At 46.6% G+C, this 18,470-nt stretch overlaps 1 protein-coding gene across 5 annotated transcripts; it reads left to right on the plus strand.

The window, feature by feature from the left end:
• Nucleotides 1–1,649: 1,649 nt before the first annotated feature.
• TMEM39B (transmembrane protein 39B) lies at nt 1,650–18,222 on the plus strand. Of its 5 annotated transcripts, none has more exons than XM_081143690.1 (10): nt 1,650–1,990; nt 3,657–3,783; nt 4,294–4,513; nt 4,967–5,011; nt 5,164–5,247; nt 5,563–5,717; nt 12,070–12,406; nt 13,361–13,548; nt 16,214–16,334; nt 17,774–18,222. In XM_081143690.1, exons 5-10 carry the CDS (start codon nt 5,194–5,196, stop codon nt 18,014–18,016), a joined length of 1,098 nt encoding a protein of 365 aa, XP_080999816.1. In that variant the 5' UTR covers nt 1,650–1,990; nt 3,657–3,783; nt 4,294–4,513; nt 4,967–5,011; nt 5,164–5,193; the 3' UTR covers nt 18,017–18,222. The 5 variants fall into 5 exon arrangements, with proteins under 5 accessions (XP_080999816.1, XP_080999814.1, XP_080999815.1 ...); XM_081143689.1 differs by having other exon boundaries at nt 1,690–1,990; nt 4,967–5,049; XM_081143688.1 differs by lacking the exon at nt 4,967–5,011 and having other exon boundaries at nt 1,655–1,990.
• The last annotated feature ends 248 nt before the right edge of the window (nt 18,223–18,470 follow it).

The following is an 18,470-nucleotide window of genomic DNA, read 5'->3' on the forward strand; positions in this document are numbered from 1 at the left end:
AATAGGCAAACTCCTGTCCATCTCTCAGAAACCAGCTCTGATGTCATCTCCCAGGAAGCCTTCTCTTGTCCACCACCCCTGTCAGAGTTAGTCACCTTCCATCCACCTCTGAACTTGATACCGACTGATACTATCACACTGTACCATAATTTATTGATTCTTATCTCTGTCTCCCCAATAACTCATCATTGATGTTTCTATCTCTTCCTCTTCCTCCTCCTCTCTGAAATCAATAAAGACTTTTTTTAAAAAAAATTGGAAGTTCAGCCCTGGCCAGGTAGCTCAGTTGGTTAGAGCACTGTCCAATAAGCCAAGGCTTCAGGTTAGATCCCAGGTCAGGGCACATACAAGAATCAACCAATGGATGCATAAATAAGTGGAACACAAATCTGTTTCTCCTTTCCTCTCTAAAATTAATCAATAATTAAAAAAAAAAAAAAAAAAAAAAGCAAGTGCAGGCCCTGGCCAGATACCTCAGTTGGTTAGAGTGTCGTCCCCATACACCAAGGTTGCAGTTCCATTCCGTCAGGGCACATACAACAGTCAATGAATGGGTAAATAAGTGGAACAACAAACTGATGTTTCCCTCTCTCTCACCCTTCCTCTCTCTCTCTAAAAATCAATAAAAATGGAAGTTCAAACCTCCCAACTGTTTCCCATCTCATTCAGAGTAAAGCCACACAGTCCTATATGGTCCATCCTTTCTTATATCCTAATCTCTCATCTATTCCATCCAAGCCACACTGGCTCCTGGCTGTGTCTTAAACATGCCAGGCATGCATGCCTGTACCTGAGGGCCTTTCCACTGACTTCCTCTGCCTGGACTGCCCTATCTCTCCAGATAGCTGCATACTGATTCATTTCCTTCAAGTGTTAGCTCAGAAGTCACCTCAGTGAAGCCTATTTTATATCATTGTAAACTGCCATTCCCCTTTCTTGTTTCCTCCACAGCAATCATTCCCTTCTAACGTACTACCGAATTTACTAATTTAATGTCCATATCCTCCCACTTGACTATAAGCTCTGAATATCAATTAAATATCTACTAATTCATATAATTAATTGAACATTGATGACCATTATGTGCCAAGCTCTGTGCTAAGTGATGGAGCTACCAGGCGATTAACACAGCTTGTAAGTCTTAGAGGGAAGAAACCATAACAATTATTAGTAGTAGCTCATTTGTTGAGCTCTTCCTCTGTGTTAAGTGCTTGCCATACATCACCATAATAATGATGGCTTTTTAATTTATAAAACAGACTCTGTTCTACATGCATTATCTCATTTAATCCTCACCAAGACCTATAACTTGAATATTATCAGCCTCATTGTAAAGGGCAAGAAACAGGATTTCAAGGCTGGGAACCGGCAGTCAGAATTTGAACAGGTGCTGCAGGGTAATAGGGTCAGATGTGAGAAATATTTACATCTTAGGGTCGGCAAGACTATGTAAAAGATTAGATGTGGGGCCAAGGGATAGGGGGAAATAACTCTCAGGTTTTGACTGGGGTGGACCAAAGAGCAATAAGGCCGAAGAGAAAGGTGACAGCCCAATTTGGGAAGTGTCGAGTTCGAGGAGCCTGCGGGCCACTCAGGAGCACAGTCCATCTCGGGCAGGAACTGAGACGAGCGGCGGCTTCCGGCCCCCTCCCTCGGGCCTGAAGAGATGCTGGGAGAAGTCACGACGGAAGAGCAGGACGTGGGTTTCCTGGCCTCTCGGGTTTCTTTAGCAGCAGCTGCAGGAAGGGCGTGGGGAACTGCGAGACAAAGACCGCGCAGTCCCCGCCTTGGTCCGGACGGCCCCTTTAAGAAGCGCGCCCCCAGCCTCTAGCCCGGCCTTGTATGCAAATTTAGCGCGAGGCGGGAGCTCGCGGCGGATACCCGCGGACTGGGCTGCGGCGGTTAGTCCTCTCCCGGCCGCCGTCGCCTCCGACATATTGCCCGCAGGAGCTGCGGCGGCGAAGCAGAGCGCGCCGGGGGGAGGAGATGGGTGAGCAGAGCGGGTCCGGCTCGGCCGGGGACCGGGCGGGCGCGGAGATTGGGATGGCCGAGCTGCTAATGGCTCCCACACGCGGACGGGATCCCGGCGAGGGGAGGGGGAGGGGATTCGGGCGCTGAGGGACCCCGCCCCCTCCTGTCGTTTTGAGGGGTGGGGCCTCTGTTGTGGGGGCGGGACAGCTGAGCGGTGGGCGGGACTTCTAAAATGAAGGGGTCTTGTGGAGAATTGGGCTCTGGTGAGGACGGGGCTGGGTGTGGGGGCGGGGCTTAATGGGGTGGGGCCTCAGTGCTAGGGGCGGAGCCCTTGGACTCTAGGTTCTGGAGCGGGAGCGATGTTTCTGGGTTGCAGGGGCTTTATATTGGGAGTGGTGGGGGTAGAAGGAGACCTTCTAGACTAAGAGAGCCCATTCTGGAGCGGGGCTTCTGGGGTGGTGCTTATAAGCAGGATGGTAGGCGGAGCTTTTGTTGGTTTGTGGGCGGGTTTTCTGGGCTGACAATTGTATGTAGGCGGGACTTCTGAGCTGAGGATGCCTGTGTGGGTGCAGAGCTTGTAAAGAGAGGAGAGTAGGTGTGGACAGAGCTTTTGGGCTGAGGGTGCTTGTGTGGGATTTTCTAATCTGAGTATAATAGTGTATGAACAGAGCTTCTGGGCTGGGGGCTGGTTGGGGGACAGAGTTCATAGACAAGTTCTTTGTGGAGACTTGTGGGAAAAGCTTCCAGACTGAGGAACTAGGGCAAAGGGTGTGTGTTCTGTAGGCTGCTGTGTTACCCCGAAGGGATATAAGCAAGGCTATGACCTTAACTAGAACTGGAGTGGTGTTTATAAGCAGGATGGTGCCTGGGAGCTTGGGCTAGGCTGTTAAGGCTAGAGAAATAGATTGTGGGTCCAAGTTTTGGGTCCACAACCACACCATTCTCCCAAAGCCCACATCCTTTACCCTGTGCTCAGGCCCTGGGTCCTGACTGTAGGACACCAGGATGCCCCTTGAGCTGGACCTCAGGCCGTAGAGGAAAAAGCTTCAAGAGTGCCCAGAACTGTAAGCCTATAGAAACTATGTAGTATCTGAAGGGGGCAGCGTACACCAGAGCTAGGAGCACAGGACCTAGACCCCCAAACTACCTATGGTACAGTATAAACTGTTCCCTAATCTACGGAAAGCCTACCCTGCCGGTTTCATTCACTCATCAACATATACTTATGGGCATTTACTTAATGCTGTGCACTGTGGTAGGGGAAGGGGATACAACAGAAAAAGACATAAGTGTAGTTTCCATACTAGTGGGTAAGACAGACAATAAATACGTTAATAAGTGAATAAGAAAAATTCCAAGAGTGAATTGTTGTGGGAGGAAAAAAGAATTATGGAAGCACATACTTCCAAAATGGCAATCAGGGAAGGGCTCTGCAAACAGGATACAGCAAGTACAAGAGGTAGCAACAAGCTTGGTTTGCATAAGGAGAGAGAGGCCAGGATTGCTGAAGCGTGGGGGCTTGAAGAGAATGGTAGATGAGGTTGAAGAGGTAGACATGGGCCAGATCATAGGTCTCTGATTAAATCGTAAAACAAGACACTAGGTAACTGGTAGCCAGTATCACTGCTGTTATCCTTGATATATGCCCTCTGGCTTGAGGATCTACCTTATGCTGAGCCCCACAGGAGGACGAAGAGGTCCCAACAGGACATCCTACTGTCGTAATCCGCTCTGTGAGCCAGGATCCTCCGGGGGCTCTGGTGGGAGCCACACTTCCAGCGCATCAGTCACCAGTGTCCGTTCCCGCACCAGGTAAACCACCTTTCTGTCTCTTGCCCCTCACTGTGGGTTCATAGGGGTAGTGAGGACAAAGCTGACCCTGACTGAGCTCTAGGATGTGATGCCCCAGATACCAGAGGGAGTTCAGAAGGCAGTGGGCAGCAGCAAAGACCCAGAGGGTGGTCATTTGGACAGCTGCAGTGGTACATTGGGTAGTAAGCCCCAAGGCCTGGATTCAGTTATAGTTCTGCTACTCATTTGCTGGGGGCTTGGTCAAGTTTTCTCCCCCCCCCCTTTGGCCTCCTTTTTCTCATCTGTAAAATGGATCTAATAATTTTTTCCTTCCTGGGCAATGTTGGGAAGCCTGAACAAGATTAGGGACAGAAAAAGGTTCTGTTGACTCCTTTGTCTGACAGGCGGGATAAAGACTCCATTCTTGCCATGAACTACTTTTCTGATCTTTCTGCACAATCCTGTGCCTCAGAAGCCCTTCTTGGTAGGGTTCTCAGGTCAGCTCCTGATGTTTTCCCTTCCTATCCCCAGGAGCAGTTCCGGGACAGGCCTCTCCAGTCCCCCACTGGCCACCCAGACGGTCGTGCCCCTACAGCACTGCAAGATCCCCGAGCTGCCAGTCCAAGCCAGCATTCTGTTTGAGTTGCAGCTCTTCTTCTGCCAGCTTGTGGCCCTCTTCGTTCACTACATCAACATCTACAAGACAGTGTGGTGGTATCCACCTTCCCACCCTCCCTCCCACACCTCCCTGGTAGGTGCCCAGCTAGGACCAGCTGTGTGTGTGTGTGTGTGTGTGTGTGTGTGTGTGTGTGTGTGTGTGAGAGAGAGAGAGAGAGAGAGAGAGAGAGAGAGCGAGAGAGAGAGAGATATGTTTGGTTTCAGTTTAGCATAGCTTACCTAGCACCCTGTATGCTTGGCCTCGTGCTGGGCAAGGGAAGTATAGAAGGAACAGGTAACTGGTGATTCCTGAATACTCACCCCTAATGTGCTTAGCACCACACTAAGACATTGTAAAGGTAGCAGAGATGAATCTGACAGATTTTGCCTAATGAAGCACAGTCTTAAGTCCTGTGGGGGAGATGAACCACAGGCATACATGAGTATTTCAAGGAGTGGAAAGTTCTCCTTGCAGAAAGAGAGGTTCAGGGACAGGGGCAGGGGTGATCAGAGCAAGAGGGCTCACACACCACTCTCTTATCTCCAGGGACGTTCCCACTTCCCTCCTCTGGGTCCTGTTCTACTCCTCTAGGTAATTTCCTGTCCTGACTCAGCTGGAGGCCTTTGAAGGTCAGAGAGTGGGGACAGTCCCTATGGAAAGGATTGGGCAGAGGGAGGTGGGTATGAGAATAGCTTGTATATGGGCAGGGGGCCCACATGACCCCCAGCCTCTGCCCCTGACAGAATTTCCACCTGATCGACTTCAACTTGCTGATGGTGACCACCATCGTTTTGGGCCGCCGCTTCATTGGGTCCATCGTGAAGGAGGTGATTGGTTCCTCAAGGCTGGGGACTTTGGGATTCCCTTTCCCCTGGGGGTGCCAAGGAGACATGTGGAGCCCTTCAACCCTGAAGCATTTCATTGGGGCTCCCTTTGGACTTGGTCAAAGAGCATTACTCACATCCCTTCGGCTATTGGAGTTTACTGGGTTTGAGGAGAAGAACTTCCCTTGCCAGGTTCTGCCTAGCCTGCTGCCCCATATTTGCCTGGATGGGATCATAGGCCATACTGGGAGGGATTTGGGCACAGCCCCTATGGCCTTTATCCAAGGCCCCATCCCGTCCTATCTCACCCTGACCCAGGCTTCTCAGAGGGGAAAGGTCTCCCTCTTTCGCTCCATCCTGCTGTTCCTCACCCGCTTCACCGTTCTCACGGCAACAGGCTGGAGCCTGTGCCGCTCCCTCATCCACCTCTTCAGGACCTACTCCTTCCTGAACCTCCTGTTCCTCTGCTATCCGTGAGTACCCCTCATTTCACCCCTTACTGCCTAGCACCTGGCTCCTGACCTTTGTCCTGAGTGTGGCTGGGTCACCAGGCCCCCACACCTGGAAGACTCCCAGGCAGGGCGGCAACAATGTCCCCTCACATTATCTGACAATATCCCCGAGATCAGAGTGATTAGCCTTCTTTTGCAGGAGCAGAAACTGAGATGCCATAATTTACCCAAGGTTCCACCAAGGGGGAGGTCAGAACGGGACTCAAATCTGAGTGTATATCCCAAAGGAAGTTTCCTGAGGGAGAATGCACAGGCTTTGTCTCCCTCTCTCTTCCTTTCCTCTCTCTCTGGTTCTCTCTCTTTCTGGCTGTGTATATCAGTGTTTATGTAAGCTCTTGGTGCATCCCCTAGGTCTGTATGCATGTTGGCACCTGTGTGCATGTTTCCTGTGGGTGTCTATGCATGAAGCATGTGTGTATATATCTGCACTTGCATGTGTATATGTCTGTCTTTGTGTCTGTTTTGGTCACTCACTCCTTCCATCTTGCCAGAACCCATATTGTTGAGGATGGAGAAATAGTATCTAAGAGGAGCCCAGGACTGCCCCTTTCTGGCCTAGAATTGGGGAGGGCTTTGGCAAGGTGTCTACTCTAGGCTATTCCTGGGGCAGGCTTCTGGCTGCCTGGGCATTAACAGTTATTTCCCAACCCGAGTTTCCTGGTTCATGAGCTTCTCCAGATTAGACCAGCCCTGTTCCCTGGGAAGCTTCATAGCTGGACACTTCTCCCCCTCTACCTTGCTTGACCAAAAGAGTACTGTCATGGGAGGAGCCCCATCACTGTTGCTGCAATTATATCTAGTTTATAATTAGAAGAGTGACATATGTCATATAAAAACATTAAACTTTATAGAAGCTTTAATCATAGAAAATGGAAGTCCACATAATCTCAATCCCCCAGAAAACCATTATTTACAGCATATCCTTCCATATTTTTTTTGTGCTAGAACACATGTACTTTTTTTAAAACGAAAATGGGATTATACTTTGCATGATGTACAATTGATAACATTTTTCACATAATCATATAACTTGGGTATTTTTTCATGGCAATGCATATGGATCTGCCTCACTTTTTCAAGTGGCCTCATAGTATTTCATTGTATAGATTTCTTACAGTTTGTTTTGTCTTCTATTGGTAGATTTTTGAGCTGTGCCTATCCTCTCCCTATTTAAAACAATGAGGCAGGGAACATTCTTTCACATACATCTTTGCACACTTTTCCAATACTTTTGTACAACAGATTCCCAGAAGTAGAATTATTGCAGCAAAAGTTATGTCCATTTTTTAAAAATTGATTTTAGGGAGAGAGGGGGGGAAAGAGAGAGAAACATTGATCAGTTGCCTCCCTTAGCACCCCTAACCGGGGACCGAACCTGCAACCTGGGCATTTGCCCTGACCGGAAATCCAACCGGTGACCCTTCTGTGCATGGGATGGCACCCAACCAACTGAGCCACACTGGGTAGTACACTATGTACATTTTTGATAGCTATTAGTAAATGATCCTCCAGAGTGGCTGTACTGATTTAAATTGTCAACATTTGCCTAAATTTGACCTTTCTGGTTACTCTCCGGTGAGTCCAATCTCCTTGGATACAGGCATCATCCGATGTTTGTATTTTGCTTAATTTTTTAATTTTTATGAACGTAATACATGTATCTCATAAAAAATTAAATCCAGTAGGCTTTTTCAACAGGTATAAATACTGTGCACTAACCGATTGCACTGCTGGTGCCAGTTTGATTCCCAGTCAGGGCCCATGCCCCGATTGTGGGCTCTATCCCCAGCAGGAGGCATGCAGGAGGCAGCCAGTTGCTGTTTCTCTCTCTCCCTCTCCCTTTCTCTCTAAAATCAATAAAAACATATTTAAAAATTCAACAGATATAAAAGAATGTGAGTGAAAAAGTCTCCCCTTGACTTCTGTTTTTCAGCTACCCAGTTTCCCTGCACAGAGGTAGCCACCAATATTTCTGGTTTCTTGTATATACTGGAAATAAATTTCCTTTCATATACAAGCGTACCAAGCATTCATATATACACATACGATAAGAGATAAAAGATTTAGTTTACCCTTCCATCCCTACTGTTTCCAGTGTTTAATAACTTATTTTTGTTTCCTATTAGTTACCTTTTTCAGTAATATGAGAATGCCTGTATTTTTTATTCCATCCACAATAGTCAGTATCTTAATCCCTTTTATATAAGAGGAGAATATTAGGAACCCTGCCCATCCACTCTTTCTCCCCCTTCCCTCCCCTCACTTCCTGACAACTATACTCTTATATAGTCAAGCTTGACATTCACACTCTTCTGTATAAACACATTCTTTGTCTAAGGCTAATTCTAAAAATTAAAAATAAGTAGCCTTGATGTTATGAATATGAAAATGCCACTCAGTGTAGGGCCATAGATGAATGCATAGATGACATTCCTTCTCTATAGTTACTGAGTTACAGTCTCGAGCCTCTTAAAAAAAGAATGTTGTAGTATCAAGCGCAAATGGTTTCTCTTTTCTTACATTTCATCAGTTGCTTAAAATCATGTCATAGTTTAGTTTGCTTCATATTTAGATTTTAACTTTCTTATACAGCTTTTTATTTATCTTGGAGTTTCTAATTGCCTTTCTTTTTTCTTGTTGACAAAAGAATGATGGGCCTCCAACATATCCTCAAGTTTATCCAGCCTCTCTCAGTCATGCTACCTGTTGCCTGGAGCTCATTCCCCGCCCCCTCCCCCCAAGACATCCCTCCTGGAGCTCTGCATCCTCCTGCTCCAGTCTGGAGTGGTTGCTCCCTAGGCCTGATGTACAGCTATCAGCCTGGGACTTCCCTACGCTGCCCTCTTGGGTTGGATCCACTATTTCCTGGATCCCATGTCTTCCTCTTTCTTGGTTTTCTTCCTTATTTTGCTGGACTGCACAATCAGGTAATTTTCTTAACAATGGGTACGTGGTAGCTATATACATTCTAAGTCCTTGCATGTCTAAAAATATCTTTATTCTGCCCTCATACTTGATTGGTGATTCGGCTGAATGTAGAAAATTAAATTCAAATTCATATTCTCAGAATGTTGAAGGTACTGGTTCATTGTCTCTAGCATCCCATGTTTCCAAAGAGAAGACTGATACCAGTTTGATTCCAGTTACTTTATAGATGACTTGTTTTTTCTTTCTGAAGGCTTTGAGTGATATTCTGTTTATCTTTTGATTATTTGAAATTTCACTAGGATGTGTCTAGTGTGGAACTTTCTCATTCATCTTTCAGTACTCTAGGATTTTTTGTAACCAAAAGATTTAGGTATTCAGTTCAAGGAAATGTTCTTGTATTATTTCTCTGATAATATCTTTCCTTCATGTTTTCTATTCTCTCTGGGACTTCTGTTCATCAGATGGTAGACCTCATAGATTGATCATTTGTTTTTATACTTTCTCTCATATTTTTCTCATCTCCCTTCCTTCAGTCTTTCTCTGTCTCTTCCTTTTTACTTTGCCTTAGGGAGATTCCCTCAACTTTATCTTCCAGCTTTTTTATTGAGATTTTTTTCAGCAATCATGTTTTTCCTATCTAAGGCCTCTTTCTTATTTTCTGATTATTCTTTTTTATGGCATTCTCTTGTTTTTAAAATCTCTTTATGTTCCCACAATTTTGTCTTTCGTCCTGGGTCAATTTTTCTGTTTCATGCTGCTAGTTTTCTAGGTACAGTTGGTTTCTTTGGTTGTCTTTATTTAAGAACAAAGGACCTAGTAGCTTGGAGTGCATTTTCTCTCCCCCTACCATTGTATAGAGAACAGGAGATTTGACTGGGAGTTCTGAGTATGTGGGCAGGGCACATTGACTGGCAAACTTTGCTTTAGGATGATTAAGGTACTAGTTGTCAGGCTGTGAGCCCTCATTGGCCAGAAAAAAAGGGGGGTAGGTATTACTCTCGGATGCCCAGATTGGAGACCTCAATTCTCAAATGCTTTCTTCGATTTCTTTAGAGAAAAATCCTTCAGGGTGGGTTATATGAGGTGTGTAATAGAGTAAAAGGACTGATTCGTATACATAAATACAGATCCTTTGTTTAATCTCATTTGTTCAGCCCTGCTTCTCACTTCTGTCCTCTATCAAATTTGCTCACTTCAAGCCAGAGTCTCTCTTGAGTCACTCTAGGCAGAGAAGCTCCTACCCCCAGTGCAGCCCTCTTATGGCATATCCTAGACCTGTGCCATCCAGGTTAGTAGTTTCTAGCCTTCTGTTGTTATTAAACATTTGAAATAGGCTAATTTGAATTGAGATGTGCTATAAGTGTAAAATATACGCTGGATTCTGAAGACAGTACAAAAAAAGAAAGTAAGTAAAATGTCATTCATAAGCAATGATTATATGTTGCATTGATAATATTTTGTATATGTTGCATTAAGTAAAATAGAGTATTAAAATTAATTTTATCTATTTTATAATGTGGCTATTAGAAATTTTTAAATTACATGTGTGACTCTCATTGCTGCTCTAGACAATGGCTTCCTCCCTCATCTGTTGACATGTTTCCGTCGCTTCCTAAATTTGTCAGAATCACTTGTGTACTGATACGCCTCCTCCCACTTGTTTTGCTGATATGGCTTCATTTCCTATTGTTATGTCTTGGGTGAAGAGGATGGGAGGGAATCTTCCATCTTGCATGTGAAGCTGCTTCTAATTTGTGACCTGTCAGAGCAGTCACTGCTGTTACCACATAATTTAATTGAACCTGCAGTTCTTAGAGGCAAAGCTAAGGAAATTTTAAGGACTTGCCCTTAAGTTTAACTCTGAATCCCTTATATGTTCATGTAAGTGCTCCGCCCCCTCATTCCCACAGGGTATCCTAAAGAGTGTTTTGGGAATCCCATTTCAGTCTTCTTTCTGTCCCATAGAATCACTGGCCTATTTCTTTTTTAAACAAAGTCATATTGACATACTCTGAGCCAGGCACCATGCTAGAGTTGTTGTAGAAATTGAGAGTATTTATGAAAACTCTAGCATGCCTGGTTGAGCATAGAGAATCAATACAAGCTATGTAACTTAAAGCAAGTTAAGGAAACTGAGGCTCATAGAGGTTAAATAACTTGCCCTAGATCACAGCATTAGTAAGTAGCAGAGCTGGGATATTAATCCTGGCGTATTTGACCCCAAAGGTTATGCTCTCAACCAAATTCTCTAGTTATCTTAACATTACCCCAGGGAGAATGGTAGCATCCCCATTTTATACAGAAAGCAAAAACCCAAAGAGGCAAATTGCCCAAGGACACTCATTTATCTTCTTGGAACCTCAGAAAACAAGAAAAGAGGCAATTACTGTTGATAAGAAAATGTAGCATTCTCATTGACCCTAACTTCTGGGAGCAGCCCAGGGACCCCTTCTGTGTCTGTGTCTGAGGAAATTGAGAGGCCCCAAGCTAAAAAAGAGAATGCTTGTAAAGAGCTCCTACTGTGATGTTCCATGTACTGTGCTAGACACTTACCCACTTTTTATAATTACCTACCCTTCTGAGCTATGGGTTCGTCTACTTTTCTCCTCAAATGATATCAGCTAGACTCTCAAAACACCCCTTTACTAATTAGCTCCAGCCCTAACCTAAGGGTACCACTCAGAGGAAGCGATTTGTACTGTTCAAGGGTCCATTTCTGTGCGTGGCACATAGTAGGCACACAAATATTGTTCCTGAACTGCCCTCCTCTGCACACTTAAGAGCTGCCTCTAACATATGTACTCATAACAACTTATACCTCTCTTTTGTGGTGCTGTATACATTTTAAATTAGTTACTCATAGTATTTCTTGAGTATCTGTCTTGATCTATGGTACCAGACTGTTCTGGGTTTAAATCCCAGCTCTATTACCTCCTTTACTAATTGTGTAACCCTTGGGAACCCCCTTCACCTCTCTGAGCCACAGCTTCTTCATCTGAAAAGGGCACAAAATAACAGTATCTAAAGCACAATGTTCTTAGAAAGAAAAAAAAGAAGAGAATGAACGTAAAGGACTTAGTACAGTGTCTGGAACATAGGCTGTGCCCAATTACTGTGGGCAGTTATGATTACTGTTAGTCATCAGTAGACTGTGAGGACAGGGACTCCTCTTGCTTCCTGCTCTATTCCTGATGCTTGGCACATGCTCAGCGCTAACACGTGTTGAATGACTGGACCTTTGGATGGGAGGATGGATGGGTAAATTCTTCCCTCAGAACAGCCAGGAGAGCTCAGGCCCGGGAAGGAAAGAAGGATTCCCTCAGTGCCTAAAGATTGGGATCCGGCCCATGGGCAGGCCTGCCCTCACCACTGTCTTCCCCAGCAGGTTTGGGATGTACATTCCGTTCCTGCAGCTGAACTGTGACCTCCGCAAGACAAATCTCTTCAGCCATGTGGCTTCCATGGGTCCCCGGGAGGCTGTCAGTGGCCTGGCCCGGAGCCGGGACTACCTGCTGACCCTGCGGGAGACATGGAAGCAGCACACTCGGCAGCTGTATGGCCCAGATTCAATGCCCACCCATGCCTGCTGCCTGTCGCCCAGCCTCATCCGCAGCGAGGTGGAGTTCCTCAAGATGGACTTCAACTGGCGCATGAAGGAAGTGCTGGTCAGCTCCATGCTGAGTGCTTATTATGTGGCCTTTGTGCCTGTCTGGTTCGTGAAGGTATGTAGCTCAACCCAGGGAGGTAAAGGGCCTGCCCAGGGCTTCACCCTGCTGCCTGCCCTGCAGGCGACCTCCTGCTTGCATAAATAACTCTACCGTTTTTGATGAGATTCTGTTTGTTCTCTCGAGGGCTAGAGTGGCTGCTACTTCTTTTTTAGGGTGGGACAATAAGGCTCATTGAAAGGAAGTGGCCTACAAAGGGTCACCCAGCAAATGAGGAGGACCTGGCATTATTGTTCATAATACTTGATAACAAAGAGCAGTGACTTGTATTTCTTTCTTTTTTTAAATATATCTTTATTGATTTCAGAGAGGAAAGGAGAGGGAGGGAAAGAGAGAGAGAAACATCAGTGATGAGCCTGGCTGAGCATGGCTCAGCGGTTGAGTTTGTGTGGCCTGGGAAATTACCTCTCCAGCTGACTGTAGGCTTGAAACATTTCTCCAAGGATGGACTACACTGAATAATCTGAGGTTAAGAGGACTTAAAGTCTATTGAGCACCTACAATGTGCTAGAGCTTTCATGGGTATTATAGTCCTCTGGATGCCTCTCAGAGGTGGTTGGTGATTACTCTTATCCTCACTTAACAGATGAGGAAGCTAGAGCATAGAGCAGTGAAATGACTTGCCCAAGGTAACACATTTAATAAGCAGCAGAGCCAAAATTTGAACTCATGTCTGTTGGACCCCAGAGTCTCTGCTTGGACCCCAGTGCCTGTGCTCTGGCTCAGAGTGGTCGACAGTAGGAGCAGTTTTTCTTCATAGAAAACTAAGTGGGCACAGGGTCTAAGCCCATGGTTAAGCCTTTTTTGTTATGTGTTAGGTCCTTGGTTTCAGGTTACCCTGAGTTCTCTCCAGGGTTGTCCTGATGTTCAAGGCACATAGAATCAGGGAAGGGGGAGGGAGTGAGGGCATTATGGGCATCCCAGGCCTTTCCCATCTCTTCCTGCCCCCAGAACACACATTACTATGACAAGCGCTGGTCCTGCGAGCTCTTCCTTCTGGTGTCCATCAGCACCTCAGTGATCCTCATGCAACACCTGCTGCCTGCCAGCTACTGTGACCTACTGCACAAGGCTGCTGCCCACCTGGGCTGCTGGCAGAAGGTGGACCCAGCGCTGTGCTCCAATGTGCTGCAGCACCCGTGAGTTGCCCTACCCTTCTCTGCCCAACCCCAACCCTCCTGGTCAGTGTCTGGAGTCACTCACCTCTTCGCTCATCAACACATTCATTCAGTCAGCAAATAGTTATTGAGCATGTCTTGTATGCTAGACCTTGTGGCAGAATGGGGTATGGCATGAACAAGCCGGACATGTTCCCTGTTCTTAGGTAACTTGTAGTGGACTAGAAATGGGGGGGGGACAGGTGTTAAATTCATAGACTCATTGACTTTCTCATTCACGACTTATTCACTCATTGACTGATTTGCTGATGCATTCATTTATTGCTTCACTCCCTCTATCAACTGCTTACTCATCCATTCAGTTATTAGGTCACCTACTCTCTCAGCAGACTCTTATTTCTACCTAATCCATACCAGGCCTGATGCTATGTATTGGACACAGAAGCTTGGCTTTGACCTATAGGCAAAGGAAAGCTATAAAGGGTTCTGAATAGTGGAGGGACCTTAGAAACATGTCTGGTAACAAGATATGGTGTTATGTTAGCTGATGGTGAACCCTGGACAGGGAAGAAAAGACAGGGAGGAAATGACTGAGATGAGATCCTTGAGGAGTTCACAGTCTGGTGGGGATGATAGCTGTGTATACAAATAGGATGAGGGGCATGAAAGAAGCCCAGCTGCAGGATATCGTTGCTCCCAGAGTAGAGGCAGAAGTCCCCAGCTTGGAACACCGAGGGGCTAGGCTGTCTTCCCCTCAGCCTGGCTAATTCTTCATGGAGGCCTAGCATTTCTACAGCCCTTCACCACAGTGCTATTCACCCAGGTTACACTAATTTTTCTGCCTGTATTGCCCCATTGGACTGGAAGCTTCTCAAGGTGGGGCCACTTCTGTATCACATCTGAGTCTTGGGCCCAGCACCAGGCCTCGCAGAGAAGAGGCCGCTAGGATAGTTTGTAGAGGTACGCCCACCTAGAAGCAGAGATGCAAAGGGAGGCCACAGAGGCCAACCCTCCTGGTGTTGGCCCTCTGTGCCATTCAGGGCCCTCTCAGCCTCTGTCCGGGTGGTCCAGGAAAGGGGATGGGCATTGCCAAAATGGGTCTCTGCTTAGCCTTGGGCTCTGAAGGGAGGGAAGAGTAGAAAGATAGAACATAGCTGAATATGAGGATAAACGTGTCTGTAGCTCACCACGGTCCGCAGATAAGATCCAGGCTCTTTCACACAGTTTCCCAGCTGATGAACTGGGTCCTGCCAGCCTTTTCTACCTCATCTCTTACCATGCCCCAGCTCATACTCTACTCTAGCAGGAGCATGAGATTGAGCTTCTTGCAGACAGTGATTCTCAGTCCTCTAGCCTGGCACCCTTGGGGTTCCTGAGAGATCTTGCAGAATACTGGAAGAAAGCTCACTGGTTCCACCACCTCATTCACATGCTCACTGGGGCCTCTATGTGCCAGGCCTTGTGACATGCTTCAGGAACACAAAGATGAATTGGACACCGTCCTTTCCCTTAAGGGCTCCTAGTCTAGTGTGGGATACAAAGAAATAAATAAGTGACAAAATATTGGGGAAAATAGACCAGTAGTAGGGGATTCAGGGAGAGTTAAAGGATACTGAACTCTGTGAGGAATTGGAGGAAGGCTTTCTGAAGGATTCGGAGTTTTAAAAGGTGACAGAGAGCCTTGGCCAGTGTGACTCAGTTGGTTGGAGCACCATCCCATACACCAGAAGGTGGTGGTTCAATTCTAGTCAGGGTACATACCCAAGTTGCGGGTTTGATCCCCATTTGGGGCACATGCAGGAGGCAACTGATGAATATTTCTCTTTCACATCAATGTTTCTCCCTCTCTCTTTCTCCCTCCCTTCCTCTCTCTGAGATCAGTTGGAAAAAAGAAAAAAAAAAGATGACAAAGACCTTGCCAGAACGATAAGGCATCAGGAAGGGCACTCTAATTGGAGGGAGCAACTTGTGCAGAGACATGAAGCAGTAAGGTATACTGGAGGGACTAGAAACTGAGCTATATGGTGGGAGTCAAGGAAGGCCATGCAGGGCCTCAGAGGGGTACTTGACCCCCAAGAGCACTGGATAGTCTTCAGGGGTCTTTGAGCAGAAAACAGTCAGGCTCAGTTTGGTATTTTACAAAGATCACTTAGGCAACTGTGTGATGGACCAATTGGAGGCTACAGGTGAGACCAGATGAAGAAAATTCACCTAGAGAGAAAAAAGGATTTTCTTGACAGTCCTTCAGACATTAATGTCAGCCCTAGACCTTGTTACTGCCAGTACAGTGAATTTCTCATGGTTCTTACCCCGTTTTGTTTTTTCTTAAATATATTTTTATTGATTTCAAAGAGGAAGGGAGAGAGAGAAAGAGATAGAAACATCAATGATGAGAGAGTCATCGATCGGCTGCCTCCTGCCCACTCCCTACTGGGGATAGAGCCTGCAACCTGGGCATGTGCCCTGACTGGGATTTGAACCATGATCTCCTGGATCCTAGGTCGATGCTCAACCACTGAGCCATGCTGGCCAGGCCTTACCCCATTTTATAGAAAAGGAAAGTTACTGTGTCTAAGTCATAGAAATGGGAGTAGAGGCTTGGTGGTCTCTCCTCATGCTCAATCTTCTGTTACCCCCTTTTGTGGGTGAGCTGGGATCTAAAGGCATTGTTGGGCTTTGCCTCCAGGTGGACTGAAGAGTGCATGTGGCCGCAGGGCGTGCTGGTGAAGCACAGCAAGAATGTCTACAAAGCAGTGGGTCACTACAACGTGGCCATCCCCTCTGATGTCTCCCACTTCCGGTTCCACGTGAGTCTGCTCCCCTGGGAAGGAGGGCTAGGGCCTTATCTAGATGGCAGGAGGGGCAGGAAGGTGATGTCATAATAAGAGAGCTATTTTTAGTATTTCCCAAATCCAAAGGAAGACAGTGCACACATGCAGAACAAGGACGGCCATGCCAATGACCACTTCATAACTGCAGCTCCCTTGGTAGCAGATCTTTGGAAACACTGGGTGGAGGCGGGAAAGATGATACAATAAGGGGAGGGGTTCTCAGTGGTGAAAATAACAACTATCGTCATTTGTACTGTGTGCTTATTGTGGTAAGCACTTCCCATGCACCCTTCCATCGCGCTTTACCAGAACCTTGTGTGTATGGGAGAAATGCCAGGGCTCTCCCCATTTTCAGATACTAAAATCAGCTTAGAGAGTTTAACTTGTTCAAGGGTGCCTTCCTGAGAAATTTGGAAACTGGTAGTGGTAATGACACTGGAAAAGGGCTGCTCAAAATCATCTAGGCTAGTGGTCTCCATTTTATTTATTTATTTTGCTATCAAAATCCTTTGTCCAATATAGTCATAGAGTAAATCCAATATATAGGACCTCATGGCACTGCTCTATTTGAAAGGGTTGGAACTTCTTTCACTTCCCACTCACCACTGATACAGTCCCTAAAATAACCTCCTCAGAACCCGGTGATATAAGGAACACAACTTGAGAAATCATTGATCTGGGTGATCTCTTCATTTCACAGTAGAGAAACCTAAGGCCCAGACAGGGAAGGGACTTGCCCAGGGTCCCAGAAGCCTGCCAGGTGCAGAGCTGAGCCTGGCATACTGGTTTCTTGGACTCCCATTTCCTGCTACTTCTCCCATCCTGTAAGCAGCTCTTGAGATTTAGGTACCCTGGCTCGTGCAGAACCTTGACTTCTGCAGAATCTAGATCCCTAGACTTTGATCACTCTTGAGTCCCTATACTCTGCCTTGCCCAGTAAACACCAGGTAAGAGTGAGGCGTCACCGTGTCCCCTGGAAACTTCCGGCCTAGCTGGCTATGCTACACATGAAGTAGTGGTGACTCAGGCTGTAGAATCTATAATATGGCATAAGATTCTAATTTGCTCAGGTCTTACAGTACCAGGAGGATCACATATAAAAAGGTGTTGAGTTTAGACCAGAAAAAGTTTGAAAGAGCAAGCAAGACCTCTCAAGAAAAGCTTCCTGGAGGAGGTAGAAGGTGAATAGGATCTTAAACAACGTATGTGGGAAGCAATAGTATTGATAGAAGGAACACCACAAGCAAAGGCAGAAAGGCAGCAAAGTCCATGCCCAACCCTCCAAAGTCGTCCTCCCAACCCACTCTGCATGGGGCCCCCCAAGAACTCATCCCCTTCATTGGCCCACCCAGCCCATGCAAGAGGCAGGTTTCCAGAGCATACTTCCCAGTCCATGCCTACGCTTTCCTGGGCAGTTCTTTTTCAGCAAACCTCTGCGGATCCTTAACATTCTGCTGCTGCTGGAAGGTGCTGTCATTGTCTACCAGCTGTACTCCTTAATGTCTTCTGAAAAGTGGCACCAGACCATCTCACTGGCACTCATCCTCTTCAGCAACTACTACGCCTTCTTCAAGCTGCTGCGGGACCGCCTGGTATTAGGCAAGGCCTACTCATACTCGGCCAACCCCCAAAGGGACCTGGACCACCGGTTCTCCTGAGCCCCAGGGTGACCCCAGGGACAGCATCCAGGCTTCAGCCAGGGGATCCCTGGGAAGGGGCTGTTGGGGAGGGATGGGTGAGGGGCAAAAATCCCAAAAACTGACAAAAAAAATCCACCAGAGCTTTGTATTTTTGTTACATACTGTTTCTTCCTTTGATAATTGATATGATTATGAGGAAAAAAAAGTCCTATTTTTATACTCCTAATGAGCTTGTGTCCTGTATTTCTTTCCCTTCTTGCCTGTCAGGGAGAGTGCAGAGGTGTGGGATTCTGGGCCAGGAAGCTCCACATGTGTCTTCTAGGGCCTGTGGGCTCTGCGTTCTCCAGTGGAGGGGAGACAAGGCACCAGAGTTATGGTAGCAGTGAAAACTGCCTCTAGCTGAATGCTCACCATGTACCAGTCAGATGCTGCTTTATGTATATTACAGGCCTAATCCAACTTCTACGACAAC

Source organism: Miniopterus schreibersii, assembly GCF_964146895.1.
Source record: "Miniopterus schreibersii genome assembly, chromosome: 8".
In the NCBI taxonomy this organism is placed as follows: Eukaryota; Metazoa; Chordata; class Mammalia; order Chiroptera; family Miniopteridae; genus Miniopterus; species Miniopterus schreibersii.

Excerpts from the sequence above, each read along its gene's own strand:
- TMEM39B (XM_081143687.1), top strand. The coding sequence starts at position 3,614 with ATGCCCTCTGGCTTGAGGATCTACCTTATGCTGAGCCCCACAGGAGGA. Across the intron at positions 4,514-5,163 it reads CTCCCTCCCACACCTCCCTG|AATTTCCACCTGATCGACTT; the intron begins GTAGGTGCCCAG and ends TGCCCCTGACAG. Across the intron at positions 5,248-5,562 it reads TTGGGTCCATCGTGAAGGAG|GCTTCTCAGAGGGGAAAGGT; the intron begins GTGATTGGTTCC and ends ACCCTGACCCAG.